We start from the raw sequence: 15,383 nt of genomic DNA, 5'->3' as shown, positions 1-15,383 counted from the left end.
CTTTCAACTTCAAGCCAAAGCACTCAAGCCACCATTTGCAGTAGGTAGTATCTTTCAACTTCAAGCCAAAGCACCCAAGCCACCATTTGCAGTTAGTGCCTTTCAACTTCAAACCAAAGCTCCCAAGTCACCATTTGCAGTGTAGTGCCTTTCAACTTCATGCCAAAACACCCAAACAACCATTTGCAGTATGAAGTGCCTTTCAACTTCAAGCCAAAGCACCCAAGCAACCATTTGCAGTAAGTAGTGCTTTTCAACTTAAAGCTGAAGCACCCAAGCCACCATTTGCAGTAAATAGTGCCTTTCAACTTCAAGCCAAAGCACCCAAGCCACCATTTGCAGTAAGTAGTGCCTTTCAACTTCAAGCCAAATCACCCAAGCCACCATTTGAAGTAGCGCCTTTCAACCAAGCCAAAGCTCCCAAGCCATTTGCAGTAAGTAGTGCCTTTCAAATTCAAGCCAAAGCACCCAAGCCACCATTTGCAGTAGGTAGTGTCTTTCAACTTCAAGCCAAAGCTCCCACCCCACCATTTGCAGTAAGTAGTGCCTTTCAACTTCAAACCAAAGCTCCCAAGTCACCATTTGCAGTAAGTAGTGCCTTTCAACTTCAAGCCAAAACACCCAAACAACCATTTGCATGCAGTGCCTTTTTACTTCAAACAAACCATATTTTCATTTTCAAATCACATTATGACTCACAGTTGTGTAGACATTTATTCAGTGTTATTCAGAGCTCAGAGAGATGTGACCCTTGGCTTCATCCATCTTGCAGAGACTGAGTGAGGCACACCAGTTCCTGGTTTTATAGTCCCTCCCTCTCCCTCCAGCAGGGGCAGCAGAGAGAATGGTGAATGTTTTAAAAACATTAATATCTCTTTGATTTGTCATCGATGGGAAAAATCCTACGCACCCGTAAGGCGGAGGGGGTCTCTGAGTGAGGTGGCCAAAAATGACGGCCGTAGGTGGCGGCGTTCTGTCAGAAATTGCAGCACAGTGGGCCAAACGCGGTCAAGATCAGAGTTTTAGTAATATGGATAGATAGAAGATAGATGAATGACCCAGAGAAACGAGAATGTTACTCTTGGAAGTTCACAGTCACAGCATGGAAACAGCCCAGCATGGAAACAGGCCCTTCCTTCGGCCAAACCTGCCCACACCGACCAACATGCCCCATCTACACTAGTCCCACCCCGACCAACATGCCCCATCTACACTAGTCCCACCCCGACCAACATGCCCCATCTACACTAGTCCCACCTGCCCGTGTTCGGCCTATATCTCTCCAAACCTGTCCTATCCAAGTGTCTCTTAAACGTTGTGATAGCCCCTACCTCAACTACCTCTTCCAGAAGCTCATTCTATACACCCACCACCTTCTGTGTGGAAAGGTTGCCCCTCAGATTGACATTATTAATGTGGCGTACTGCGCATGTTGTTCCATTGTTTAAAAAGGGGTCTAAGAGTAAACCTAGCAATTATAGACCTGTTAGTTTGACGTCAGTGGTGGGCAAATTAATGGAAAGGATACTTAGAGATAATATATATAAGCATCTGGATAAACAGGGTCTGATTAGGAACAGTCAACATTGATTTGTGCCTGGAAGGTCATGTTTGACTAATCTTCTTGAATTATTTGAAGAGGTTACTCCGAAAATTGATGAGGGTAAAGCAGTGGATGTTGTATATATGGACTTCAGTAAGGCCTTTGACAAGGTTCCTCATGGAAGGCTGGTTCAGAAGGTTCAATGGTTGGGTATTAATGGTGGAGTAACAAAATGGATTCAACAGTGGCTGAATGGGAGATGCCAGAGAGTAATGGTGGATGGTTGTTTGTCAGGTTGACGTGGATAAGCTTTTCCCACTGAGAGTAGGGAAGATTCAAACAAGGGGACATGACTTGAGAATTAAGGGACAGAAGTTTAGGGGTAACACGAGGGGGAACTTCTTTACTCAGAGAGTGCTGGCTGTGTGGAATGAGCTTCCAGTGAAGGTGGTGGAGGCAGGTTCGTTTTTATAATTTAAAAATAAATTGGATAGTTATATGGACGGGAAAGGTATGGAGGGTTATGGTCTGAACGCAGGTGTATGGGACTAGGGGAGAATACGTGTTCGGCACGGACTAGAAGGGTCGAGATGGCTTGTTTCCGTGCTGTAATTGTTATATGGTTATATGACCATATGTGCACAACTCTGCTAGTGTGAGTAATAAATGAAATGATAGATAGCAAAAATACACAGTTGTGCAGCGGTAGAGTTGCTGTCTCACAGTGCCAGAGACCCGGGTTCCATCCTGAATACGGGTGCTGTCTCTGTACGCTCTCCCCGTGACCTGCGTGGATTTTCTCCGGGTGCTCGGGTTTCCTTCCGTATTCCAAAGACCTGCGTGTTTGTAGATTCATTGGCTTCTGTAAAATTGTCCCTAATGTGTGTAGGATGGAGCATGTTGGTCGGTGTGGGCAAGTACGGGGTGATCACTGGTTGGCGATGACTCATTGGGCCGAAGGTCCTGTTTCTGCGCAGTATCTCTAAAATCTAAACAATACCCGGTGACTTGGCCTCCACCGCCCTCTGTGGCAATGAATTCCACAGATTCACCACCCTCCGGCTAAAGAAATTCCTCTTCATCTCCTTTCTAAAGGCATGGGTGGGAAAGGCAGAGAGGGTGAGGGGCCAGACGTGGGCATGTTGGACTAGCTTCGATAGGCATGGCTGTGTGTTTCTGTGCTGTGGGACGGACGGGGCTTAACAGGGTAGTAGTTTGATGCTTCAGCCTGCAGCAACCCAGGAGAACTGTGTTCCAGATGCTTCATTAGTTTGTTGTTCTGCACATCGATCAGGAGGCGATGAAATCGCCCGTTCACACGCAGCCGCCAGAGCAAACAGTGTACATATAGTGATGACAAACGCTGTAATAAATGCAATATCGAGTGCAGAACAGTGCAAGATTGTCTTGCAGAAAGCGCAGGGAAGCATGCATGAGAGGGACCGAAGGGACTGTCTCCGGTCAGGGCGACCACCGACGCTGTCCGTGTGGAGTTTGCACGTTCCCCCTCCGTGGTGGACCGGATGCAGGTCGGGGCAGGGGAGGCGAGCTCAGCCTTCCAAGCCTCAATCCAAGCTTAGCCTTGTTTGCAGATGACACTGAGCTGGGGGGCAGTGTTAGCTGTGAGGAGGATGCTAGGAGACTGCAAGGTGACTTGGATAGGCTGGGTGAATGGGCAAATGTTTGGCAGATGCAGTATAATGTGGATAAATGTGAGGTTATCCATTTTGATGGCAAAACGGGAAAGCAGACTATTATCTAAATGGTGGCCGATTGGGAAAGGGGGAGATGCAGCGAGACCTGGGTGTCATGGTACACCAGTCATTGAAGGTAGGCATGCAGGTGCAGCAGGCAGTAAAGAAAGCGAATGGTATGTTACCTTTCATTGCAAAAGGATTTGAGTATAGGAGCAGGGAGGTTCTACTGCAGTTGTACAGGGTCTTGGTGAGACCACACCTGGAGTATTGCGTACAGTTTTTGGTCTCCAAATCTGAGGAAGGACATTATTGCCATAGAGGGAGTGCAGAGACGGTTCACCAGACTGATTCCTGGGATGTCAGGACTGTCTTATGAAGAAAGACTGGATAGACTTGGTTTATACTCTCTAGAATTTAGGAGATTGAGAGGGGATCTTATAGAAACTTACAAAATTCTTAAGGGGTTGGACAGGCTAGATGCAGGAAGATTGCTCCCGATGTTGGGGAAGTCCAGGACAAGGGGTCACAGCTTAAGGATAAGGGGGAAATCCTTTAAAACGGAGATGAGAAGAACTTTTTTCACACAGAGAGTGGTGAATCTCTGGAACTCTCAGCCACAGAGGGTAGTTGAGGCCAGTTCATTGGTTATATTTAAGAGGGAGTTAGATGTGGCCCTTGTGGCTAAGGGGATCAGGGGGTATGGAGAGAAGGCAGGTACGGGATACTGAGTTGGATGATCAGCCATGATCATATTGAATGGCGGTGCAGGCTCGAAGGGCCGAACGGCCTACTCCTGCACCTAATTTCTATGTTTCTATGTTTCCTTCCGCGCATCCTATCCCCGACAGGCCGAGTGCCACCGCCTTCCTCCCCGGACAACAACAGAGGGGAAAAACACAGACGAAATCTCTTCCAACCACCCGAATCCCTCAGGGATTGCCCCTGTCCTGTCTTTGAAATCAAGCCGTCACAATTGTGCACGATCAGTCAGCATTAAAAAAAGGGTAATATATAGACGAAAGCTGATCAAGTTCAAGTTGGAATTTATTGTCACATGCACCAATTAAGGTACAGTGATATTTGAGTTACCATACAGCCATACTGGTTAAAAAGCAACAAGACACACAACCACATAAAATAAAATCTAACATAAACATCCACCACAGTGGAATTCACATTCCTCACTGTGATGGAAGGTAATAAAGTTCAACCATGTTCACCTTTTGTTCACCCGTGGTCGGGGCTGTTGAACCCTCCGCACTCGCCGCTCGCTGCCGACACACTACATAAAAGTCCCTTTAAACTTCCATGATCCAAAGACATCTTCATGAAGAAGGCCTACGCTTGGACAGCTATCCAGCAAGAAGATGCAAAAGGAGTTTGCGATATTTTTTCGAAGTATGAGAGACTTCTTTCATGGTCTACCCTCTTAGACCACATGCAAGAAATGAATGTTGTTAGCAATATGAAAATTATCACTCTAAAACTGCCCTATAGACTTAGAGAAAAGATAAAGCTGGTCTGTTAAAGGAATATGAGAATCGATAGGCCATGCTTCCTGATCTGGTGAACTTCATAGAAAAGGAAGTACGGTTCATGTCAAATGTACGCTATGAGAGTATTCAAGATCCTAAACCAATCGCAACTGTCAAAGTTCTACCTTTACTAAAACAAAAGGAAGATCAGGACCTAAGGGAAGCACTTTTGATTCCGCTGTAAATACCTGCAGAAACGAAAGGCCAAAAGGAAGAAGATACATCTACTGTTAAACCAAGATGGTTCTGCTTGTCATCGAGCAAGAGGACAGAGGAATGACAAAGAGATGGCCCATGAGGGAAGGGAAGGGGGGCTGTCGATAACTGGTCAGCTCGGCCCTTGCATCCCATCCCAAGAATGGACACCGCATTCTTGACAGGGCCAAGGAGAGCTTGTAATAGGAACACTTCTCCATCTGTTTCCCACCATGGATGGCTGACCTGCTGAGTTCTACCGGCACTTTGGTGGGGAATGGACAGGTGACGTGTCGGGTCTGGACCCTTCTTTGGACTGATGAAGTCGGGGGAGAAAGCTGGAAAAAAGCGATGGGGTAGGGACAGACTCCAGGACTTGATTAGGAGGGAGGAGTCTTCTTAATTTGGAGAATTCAATGTTCATATCATTGGGCTGAAAGCTATGAGGTGCTGTTCCTCCAGTTTGTATGTCACCTCACTCTGGCAATGGAGGAGGCCCAGGACAGAAACATCAGTGTGGGAGTGGGAAGGGGAGTTAAAATGGTTGGCAACCGGGAGATCCAGCAGGCCTTGGAGTGTAGGGTGAAATACACGCCTAGTCCTGATACAATAGACATCAGACAAGAGACAACAGGTGCAGGAGTAGGTCATTCGGCCTTTCCAGCCAGCACCGCCATCAATGTGACCATGGCTGATTATCCACAATCAGTACCCCGTTCCTGCCTTCTCCCCATATCCCCTGACTCCGCTATCATTAAGATCCCTATCTAGCTCTCGCTGGAAAGTATCCAGAGAACCGGCCGCCACCGCCCTCTGAGGCAGAGAATTCCACAGACTCACAACTCACTGTGTGAAAAAAGTGTTTCCTCATCTCTGTTCTAAATAGGTTACCTCTTATTCTTAAACTGTGACCCCTGGTTCTGGACCTTCCCCAACATCGGGAACATGTTTCCTGCCTCTAGCGTGTCCCTTAATAATCCTATACGTTTCAATCAGAAACCCTCTCATTCTTCTAAACTCCAGAGTGTACAAGCTCAGACACTCCATTCTCTCAGCATACGACTTCCGCCATCCCGGGAATTAAACTTGTGAACCTACGCTGCACACTCTCAATAGCAAGAATGTCCTCCCTCAAATTTGGAGACTAAAACTGTACACAATACTCCAGGCGTAGCCTCACTAGGTCCCAATACAACTGCAGAAGTACCTCTTTGCCCCGATACTCAACTGCTCTTGTTATGAAAACAAACATGCCACTCACTTTCTTCGCTGCCTGCTGTTATGAGTGCAGGTAGATGAGACTAGGGGAGAATAAGTGTTCGGCACGGACTAGAAGGGCCGAGATGGACTGTTTCCGTGCTGTAATTGTTATATGGTTTTCTTCTTTACATATGTAAAGAATAAACAGCAGATGCTGGTTTACAAAGTGAGACACAATCTCCTGGAGTAACTTTCATGTCTGGAGAGCATGGACAGGCAACATTGTGGGTCAGGACCCTTCTTCAGACTGCTTGGTGTGGGGGGTGGAGAAAGGAGAGGTGGGAGTGGTCGCCTTAGATTCCCTTCCCTCTACAGATGCGGCCTGACCTACTGAGTTTCTCCACCACTTTAGAGGGAATGGACAGACATTGTAATGAGTCAGGACCCTTCTTCAGACTGAGTAGAGCGGGTGGGGGGAGGGAGGAAGCTGGAAAGAGAGATGGGGACTGGACAAAGCCTGGCAAGTGATAGGTGGACACAAAATGCTGGAGTAACTCAGCGGGACAGGCAGCATCTCTAGAGAGGTTGAGACCCTTCTTCAGAAGTGATAGGTGGATATCACTGTGGATATTCACACAGAGAGTGGTGAATCTCTGGAACTCTCTGCCACTGAGGGTAGTTGAGGCCAGTTCATTGGCTATATTTAAGAGGGAGTTAGATGTGGCCCTTGTGGCTAAGGGGATCAGGGGGTATGGAGAGAAGGCAGGTACGGGATACTGAGTTGGATGATCAGCCATGATCATATTGAATGGCGGTGCAGGCTCGAAGGGCCGAATGGCCTACTCCTGCACCTAATTTCTATGTTTCTATATAGGTGAGGGAGACACAAGAAACTGCAGATGCTGGAATCTTGCATAGAACACAATTTAGTTAGATGCACAGAATATCTTGCCCAGAATGGGGGAATCGAGGACCAGAGGACATGGGTTCAAGGTGAAGGGGAAAAGATTTAAAAGGAAACTGAGGGGAAACTTTTTCACACAGAGGGTGGTGGGAGTATGGAACAAACTGTCAGAGGAGGTAGTTGAGGCTGTGACTATCCCAAGAAACAGACAGTTACATAGATAGGCCAAGTTTGGAGGGATATGGACCAAACACAGGCAGGTGGGACTAGTGTAACTGGGACATGTTGGTCAGTGTGGGCAAGTTGGGCCGAAGGGCCTGTTTCTATACTGTATCACTCTATGACTAACACAAAGTGCTGGAGTAACTCAGCGGGTCAGGCAGCATCTGTGGAGAACATGGATAGGTGACATTCACAGAGTGCTGGAGTAACTCAGCGGATCAGGCAGCATCTCTGGAGAACATGGATAGATGACATGACAGAGTGCTGGAGTAACTCAGCGGGACAGGCAGCATGTTGTTTAAGAAGGAACTGCAGGTGCTGGAAAATCAAAGGTACACAAAAATTCTGGAGAAACTCAGCGGGTGCAGCAGCATCTATGGAGCGAAGAAGATGGGCCATGTTTCGGGCCAAAACCCTTCTTCAGACTGATGGGCGGTGGGAGCGGGGAGAAGAAAGGAAAAAGGAGGAGGAGAAGCCCGAGTGCTGAGGGAGAGCTGGGAAGGGGAGGAGACAGCAAGGGCTAACAGAATTGTGAGAATTCAATGTTCGTGCCACCAGGATGCAGACTCCCCAAGTGCAATATGAGGTGCTGTTCCTCCAATTTACAGTGGGCCTAACGCTGGCCATCGAGGAGACCCAGGACAGAGAGGTCGGATGGGGAATGGGAGGGGGAGTTGAAGTGCTGAGCCAGCGGGAGGTCAGGTTGGTTAATGCGGACCGAATGGAGGTGCTCGCTGAAACGATCGCCAAGCATACGCTTGGTCTCACCGATGTAGATCAGCTGACATCTAGAGCAACGGATGCAATAGATGAGGTTGGAGGAGATGCAGGTGAACCTCTGTCGCACCTGGAACGACTGCTTGGGTCCTTGAAATGGGAAAGGTAAAGGGACAAGTGTTGCATCTCTTGCGGTTGCGAGGGAAAATGCCTGGGGAGGGGGTGGTGCAGGAGGGAAGGGAAGAATTGACAAGGGAATTACGGAGGGAACGGTCTTTGCGGAAGGCAGACGGGGGGGAGATGGGAAGATGTGGCGAGTGGTGGGTTGGAGGTGGCGAAAATGACGGAGGACTATTTGTTGTATGTGACGGCTAGTGGGGTGAAAGGTGAGGACATGGGGGACTCTGCCCTTGTTGCGAGTGGGGGGATGGGAAGAGAGAGCAATGTTACGGGGTATGGAAGAGAACCTGGTGCGCGCCTGATCTATAGGAATCAAAGTCGTGACGCGGATGAAGTCAGTCAGTTGTGTGTGGGTGCAGGAGGTGGCACCAAAGCAGTCGTCGATGTAGTGGAGGTAGAGGTCGGGGTTGGGGCCCTTGTACGCCTAGAACAATGATTGTTCGACGTACCCGACAAAGAGGCAGGCGTAGCTGGGGCCCATGTGCGTGCCCATAGCTACGCCTTGTATTTGGAGGAAATGGAGGAGTCAAACGAGAAGTTATTGAGGGCAAGGACCAGCTCCGCTAGGCGGAGGAGAGTTTCAGTGGACGGGTATAACCATATAACAATTACAGCACGGAAACAGGCCATCTCGACCCTTCTAGTCCGTGCCGAACACGTATTCTCCCCTAGTCCCATATACCTGCGCTCAGACCATAACCCTCCATTCCTTTCTGGTCCATATAACTATCCAATTTATTTTTAAATGATAAAAACGAACCTGCCTCCACCACCTTCACTGGAAGCTCATTCCACACAGCCAGCACTCTCTGAGTAAAGAAGTTCCCCCTCATGTTACCCCTAAACTTCTGTCCCTTAATTCTCAAGTCATGTCCCCTTGTTTGCATCTTATCCACGTGGGTATAGGTTGCTTCTCTGGTCGAGGAAGAACTGGAGGGCTTTGAGACCATCCTTGTGGGGGATGGAGGTGTAGAGTGACTGGACGTCCATGGTGAAGATGAGAGGATGGGGGCCTAGAGAATGGAATGCGCGGAGACGACGGGACAGGCAGCATCTCTGGAGACAAGGAATGAGTGACATTTCGGGTCGATACTGAAGATAGGTCTCGACCCAGAAACGTTACCCATTCCTTCCAGCATTTTGTGCCTTCCTAAACAGCGTCTATCTATCCACGTGGCAGTGTGCCAGCAGGCTGGAGGGGCAGGCAAAGGCCTTGCTGCACAGCGGTCAAGTGAAGGGGCACTGGCCGGAGTGGACTCGTCGGTGCTCCAGCAGGTGGTCAAGGCGGGTGAAACCCTTGCCACACTCAACACACACAAAGGGTCTCTCTCCGGTGTGTATCCACTGCTGCTCCCGCAGCCCCCGTTCTCTCTTGTCACAGTGGGAGCAGCTGCTCGCCGGCGTGAGTCCTCCGGTGCTGCCGCAATCCCCGCGAGCTGTCAAACTCCACACCGCAGTACGGGCAGTCGTAGGGCTGGCCACTGGTGTGCACGCGCTGGTGAGACAGGGCATGGGAGGCCGTGGTAAAGCGCTCTCCACACAAAGGGTTGGTGATGGGACGGGCGTCGTCGTGCACCCGTTGGTGGGACAGCAGCTTGGAGGAGCGAGTGAAGAGGCGCTCGCTGGTGTGGGTGTGCTGGTGCTCCAACAGGGTGCCGGGGCGGGTGAAGCTCTTGCCGCACTGGGTGCAGGTGAATGGGCGCTCGCCGGTGTGTGTGCGCTTGTGCATCAGCAGGTTACCGGACCGGGTGAAGCCCTTGCCGCACTGGGTGCAGGTGTAGGGGCGCTCGCCGGTGTGGGTGCGCTGGTGCACCAGCAGGTTGCTGGACCGGGTGAAGCCCTTGCCGCACTGGGTGCAGGTGTAGGGCCGCTCCCCGGTGTGGGTGCGCTGGTGCTCCAGCAGGTGACTGGACCGGGTGAAGCCCTTGCCGCACTGGGCGCAAGTGTAGGGGCGCTCGCCGGTGTGGGTGCGCTGGTGGGACAGCAGGCTGCTGGAGCAGATGAAGCCCTTGCCGCACTGGGCGCAGGTGTAGGGGCACTCACCTGTGTGGGTGCACTGGTGGGACAGCAGCTTGGTGGAGCTGGTAAAGCCGTTGCCGCACTGGGTGCAGGTGTAGGGGCGCTCGCCGGTGTGGGTGCGCTGGTGCTCCAGCAGGCTGCTGGACCGGGTGAAGCCCTTGCCGCACTGGGTGCAGGTGTAGGGGCGCTCGCCGGTGTGGGTGCGCTGGTGCACCAGCAGGCTGCTGGACCGGGTGAAGCCCTTGCCGCACTGGGTGCAGGTGTAGGGCCGCTCCCCGGTGTGGGTGCGCTGGTGCTCCAGCAGGGTACTGGACCGGGTGAAGCCCTTGCCGCACTGGGCGCAAGTGTAGGGGCGCTCGCCGGTGTGGATGCGCTGGTGGTACAGCAGCCTGGTGGAACTGTTGAAGCCCTTGCCGCAATGGGTGCAGGTGTAGGGGCGCTCACTGGTGTGGGTGCGCTGGTGCTTCAGCAGGGTGCTGGAGTGGGTGAAGCCCTTGCCGCACTGGGCGCAGGTGTAGGGGCGCTCGCCGGTGTGGGTGCGCTGGTGCTCCACCAGGTGACCTGACTGGGTGAAGCGATTGCCGCACTGGGTGCAGCGGTAGGGCCTCTTCCTGTTGTGGATGCGCTGGTGGGCGAGCAGGGTGCTGTAGTGGGTGAAGCCCTTGCCGCACTGGGCGCAGCGGTTGGGGCGCTCGCTGGTGTGGGTGCGCTGGTGGGACAGCAGCTTGGAGGAGCGAGTGGAGGCGCTCGCTGATGTGAAGCCCTTGAAGCCCTTGCCACACTGGGTGCAGGTGTAGGGGCGCTCGCCGGTGTGGGTGCGCTGGTGGGACAGCAGGCTGCTGGGCCGGATGAAGCCCTTGCCGCACTGGGCGCAGGTGTAGGGGCGCTCGCCGGTGTGGGTGCGCTGGTGGGACAGCAGGCTGCTGGAGCAGAGGAAGCCCTTGCCGCACTGGGCGCAGGTGTAGGGGCGCTCACGTGTGTGGGTGCGCTGGTGGGACAACAGCTTGGTGGAGCTGGTAAAGCCTTTGCCGCACTGGGTGCAGGTGTATGGGCGCTCCCCAGTGTGGGTGCACTGGTGCATCAGCAAGCTGCTGGAGCAGATGATGTTCTTGCCGCTCTGGGCGCAGGTGCAGGGCCGCTCCGCGGTGTGTGTGCGCTTGTGCACCAGCAGGTTGCTGGACCGGGTGAAGCCCTTCCCGCACTGGGTGCAGGTGTAGGGCCGCTCGCCGGTGTGTGTGCGCTTGTGCACCAGCAGGTTACTGGACCGGGTGAAGCCCTTGCCGCACTGGGTGCAGGTGTAGGGCCGCTCCCCGGTGTGGGTGCGCTGGTGCTCCAGCAGGGTTCTGGACCGGGTGAAGCCCTTGCCGCACTGGGCGCAGGTGTAGGGGCGCTCGCCGGTGTGGATGCGCTGGTGGGACAGCAGTCTGGTGGAGCTGGTGAAGTCCTTGCCGCAATGGGTGCAGGTGTAGGGGCGCTCACTGGTGTGGGTGCGCTGGTGCTTCAGCAGGTGACCGGACTGGGTGAAGTCCTTGCCGCACTGGGTGCAGGTGTAGGGGCGCTCGCCGGTGTGGGTGCGCTGGTGGGACAGCAGCTTGTTGGACTGTGTGAAGCCTTTGCCGCAGTTGCTGCAGGTGTAGGGCCGCTCGCTTGCGTGCAGGTGCCTGTGCCTCTTCAGGTGCATGGACGACTTGAAGCCTTTGCCGCAGTCGGAGCAGGTGAAGGGTCGCTCACTGCTGTGCACCCGCCGGTGCTGCCGTAGCCCCGACAACTGGACAAAGCTCATGTCGCAGGTGGAGCAGCCATAGGGCTTCTCGCCCGGGTGCACCTGCTGGTGCATCTTCAGGTGATTCGCCGTCTTGAAGCTCGTGCCGCAGTTGGAGCAGGTGAAGGGCCTCTCGCTGGAGTGCACGCTGTTGTGCCCCTGCAGGTACTGGTAGTGGGTGAAGCTCATGCCGCATTCCGAGCATTTGAAGGGACGTTCTCCCGTGTGCACCAGCCGGTGGGCCTCCAGCTCGCTCAGGCACTGCCAGGCCTTGCCACACATGTCACACTCATAACGCTTCTCCTTGTTGTGCCCCGTCATGTGGTCCTCCATCGAAGCTCAGCCCGCACACCGAGCAGATGGGGGAGCCCACCGGCACCCTGGCTGCCCTCAATGGCCGCTCACGTCCCTGTCTCTCCGTTTACAACAATGGCTCCTAAACCCTGCAGGAGGGGAACACCGAGGGTCAACAATCTGGCAAACAGGACATTACTAGCACAAACTGTGTGCGTTTATGGCGGAGGAAACCGTTATAAAGAAATATTGAAAATGGGTGGAGTAGGCCATTCGCCCCTTCGAGCCTGCACCGCCATTGAATATGATCATGGCTGATCATCCAACTCAGTATCCTGTACCTGCCTTCTTTCCATACCCCCTGATCTCTTTAGCCACAAGGGCCACATCTAACTCCCTCTTAAATATAGCCAATGAACTGGCCTCAACTACTCTCTGTGTGAAAAAAACACTTTCTCATCACGGCCCTAAAAGTCTTCCTTCTTATACTTAAACTTTGACCCCTTGTTCTGGACTTCCCCAACATCGGGAATAATCTTCCTGCATCTAGCCTGTCCAACCCTTAAGAATTTTGTACATTTCTACAAGAGCCCCCCTCAATCCTCTAAATTCTAGCGAGTACAAGCCAAGTCTATCCAGTCTTTCTTCATATGAAAGTCCTGGCATCCCAGGAATCAGTCTGGTGAACCTTCTCTGTACCCCCTCTATGGCAAGAATGTCTTTCCTCAGATTAGGAGACCAAAACTGTACGCAATACTCCAGGTATGTCTCACCAAGACCGTGTACAACTGCTGTAGAACCTCCCTGCTCCAACACTCAAATCCTTTTGCTATGAATGCTAACATATCATTCGCTTTCTTCACTGCCTGATGCCCCTGCATGCCTAGTGTCAATGACTGGCGTACCATGACACCCAGGTCTCGCTGCATCTCCCCCTTTCCTAATCGGCCACCATTTAGATAATAGTCTGCTTTCCCTGTTTTTGCCACCAAAGTGGATACCCTCACATTTATCCACATTATTCTGCATCTGCCATGCATTTGCCCACTCACCCAGCCTATCCAAGTCACCTTGCAGCCTCCTAGCATCCTCCTCACAGCTAACACTGCCCCCCAGCTTCGTGTCATCCACAAACTTGGAGATATTGCCTTCAATTCCCTCGTCCAAATCATTAATACATATTGTAAATAGCTGGGGTACCAGCACTGAGCCTTGCGGTACCCCACTAGTCACTGCCTGCCATTCTGAGAAGGACCCGTTTACTCCTAATCTTTGCTTCCTTTGCCAGCCAGTTTCTCTTTCCACATCAATACTAAACCCCCAATACCGTGTGCTTTAAGTTTGCATACTAATCTCTTATGTGGGACCTTGTCAAAAGCCTTCTGAAAGTCCAGATATAACACATCCACTGGTTCTCCCTTATCCACTCTACTAGTTACACCCTCGAAAAATTCTATAAGATTCGTCAGACATGATTTACCTTTCATAAATCCATGCTGACTTTGTCCAATGATTTCACCGCTTTCCAAATGTGCTGCTATCCCATCTTTAATAAATGACTCTAGCATTTTCCCCACCACCGATGTTAGACTAACTAGTCTGTAATTACCCGTTTTCTCTCCCTTTTTAAAAAGTGGGGTTACATTAGCTACCCTCCAATCCTCAGGAACCATTCCAGAATCTAAAGAATTTTGAAAAATTATCACTAATTATGTACTCTGGGATGCTAATATAATTCTGTGCGGCACAGTGGTGCAGCAGTATAGCTGCTGCCTCACCGCCAGAGACCCAGGCTCGATCCTGACTATGGGTGCTGTCTGTGTGGAGTTTGTACATTCACTCCTTGACCTGCGTTGGTTTTTACTCTGGGTTTTCCGGTTTCCTTCAACATTTCAGATGTTCAGGGTTGTAGATTAATCGGCCTCCGCAAAATTGTTAAATTGTACCTAATGTGCGCGGGATAGTGCTAGTGTACGGGGTCATCGCTGGTCTGCGCGGGCTGAAAGACCTGTTTCCGCGCTGCATCTCTAATCAAAACCAAAGGGTCTCGACCCAAAATGTCATCCATTCATTCTCTCCACAGATGCTACCTGACCCACTGAGTTACTCCATCCCTTTATGTCTTTTCCACAGATGTTGCCTGACCCACTGAGTTACTCCATCACTTTGTCATAGATTCAATAGTGATACAGCTTTGGAAAGAGGCCCTTCAGCCCAACTCATACCTGTATTCCTAGATCACTCGGCTCCACACATTCCCCCAGCTCCCCGCCATTCACAGTGAAGACCCTGCCCTGGTTTGACTTCCTAAACTGCAACACCCTCCCCACCCCCAAACAATGTGACCTCCTCCCTGTGACTCCCTGCCCCTTACCCCTGCTGCCGACTGCTCCTTCCCCCTCCTCCCCACCTCCAAACAATGTGAACCCTCCTCCCCACCAGCCTCCCTGCCCCCTTCCATGACGCAACAGACCCCTCTCTCTTGTCCCTCCCCCCATTCATCCCCCTCGGCACCAAACCCACTCCCCCTTGAATCCCTCCCCCTCCCTTTGCTCCCTGCTTGCCCCCGCTACTCACTTCACCCCCTTTTTCCACCTCCATCCTCTCACTCTTCTCCTGCCTCCACACTCTCTCTCCGTCTCTATATATCTCTCTCTCTCTGTCACCAGGTCGGCTTCATCTTTGCTCCAGACCAGGTCTTGCGGCCTCGTCTCCCGCTCTCTCTCTCTCTCTCTCTATCACCCACCCGACTCCGGGTCAGCGCCGTTTCACGTCTCCCCCCGCTACCGCTCTCCCTCTCGCTCAGGCCCAGCCTCGCTCGGCTGCCCTGGATGACCATCTATGATCCGCGCACACACTGGAGGCCTCTGGAGGACCGCCTCTGTGATCCGCGCACACGCCTGGAGGACCATCTGTGACCCGCGCACACGCCCGGAGGACCATCTGTGTGATCCGCGCACACGCCTGGAGGACCATCTATAATCCGCGCACACGCCTGGAGGACCATCTATGATCCGCGCACACGCCTGGAGGACCATCTGTGATCCGCGCACATGCCTGGAGGACCTGTGATCTGACCATCTGTGATCCGCGCACACCTGGACGCCATCTGTGA

The 15,383-nt window shown here is 52.2% G+C and overlaps 1 protein-coding gene across 1 annotated transcript; it reads right to left on the bottom strand.

Annotated features, from left to right (window-relative positions):
• Positions 1 to 9,086: 9,086 nt before the first annotated feature.
• On the bottom strand, positions 9,087 to 15,114 carry LOC129695023 (zinc finger protein 850-like). Its single transcript, XM_055631786.1, has 2 exons — positions 15,015 to 15,114; positions 9,087 to 12,417 (listed from the first exon to the last, which is right to left on the bottom strand). Exon 2 carries the CDS (start codon positions 12,305 to 12,307, stop codon positions 9,569 to 9,571), a length of 2,739 nt encoding a protein of 912 aa, XP_055487761.1. The 5' UTR covers positions 12,308 to 12,417; positions 15,015 to 15,114; the 3' UTR covers positions 9,087 to 9,568.
• Positions 15,115 to 15,383: the final 269 nt, after the last annotated feature.

The sequence above is a fragment of the Leucoraja erinacea genome, unplaced genomic scaffold (genome assembly GCF_028641065.1).
Source record: "Leucoraja erinacea ecotype New England unplaced genomic scaffold, Leri_hhj_1 Leri_910S, whole genome shotgun sequence".
Lineage (NCBI taxonomy): Eukaryota > Metazoa > Chordata > Chondrichthyes > Rajiformes > Rajidae > Leucoraja > Leucoraja erinaceus.
This window is presented reverse-complemented; position numbering and strand designations above follow the sequence as displayed.

Excerpts from the sequence above, each read along its gene's own strand:
- LOC129695023 (XM_055631786.1), bottom strand. The coding sequence starts at position 12,307 with ATGGAGGACCACATGACGGGGCACAACAAGGAGAAGCGTTATGAGTGT.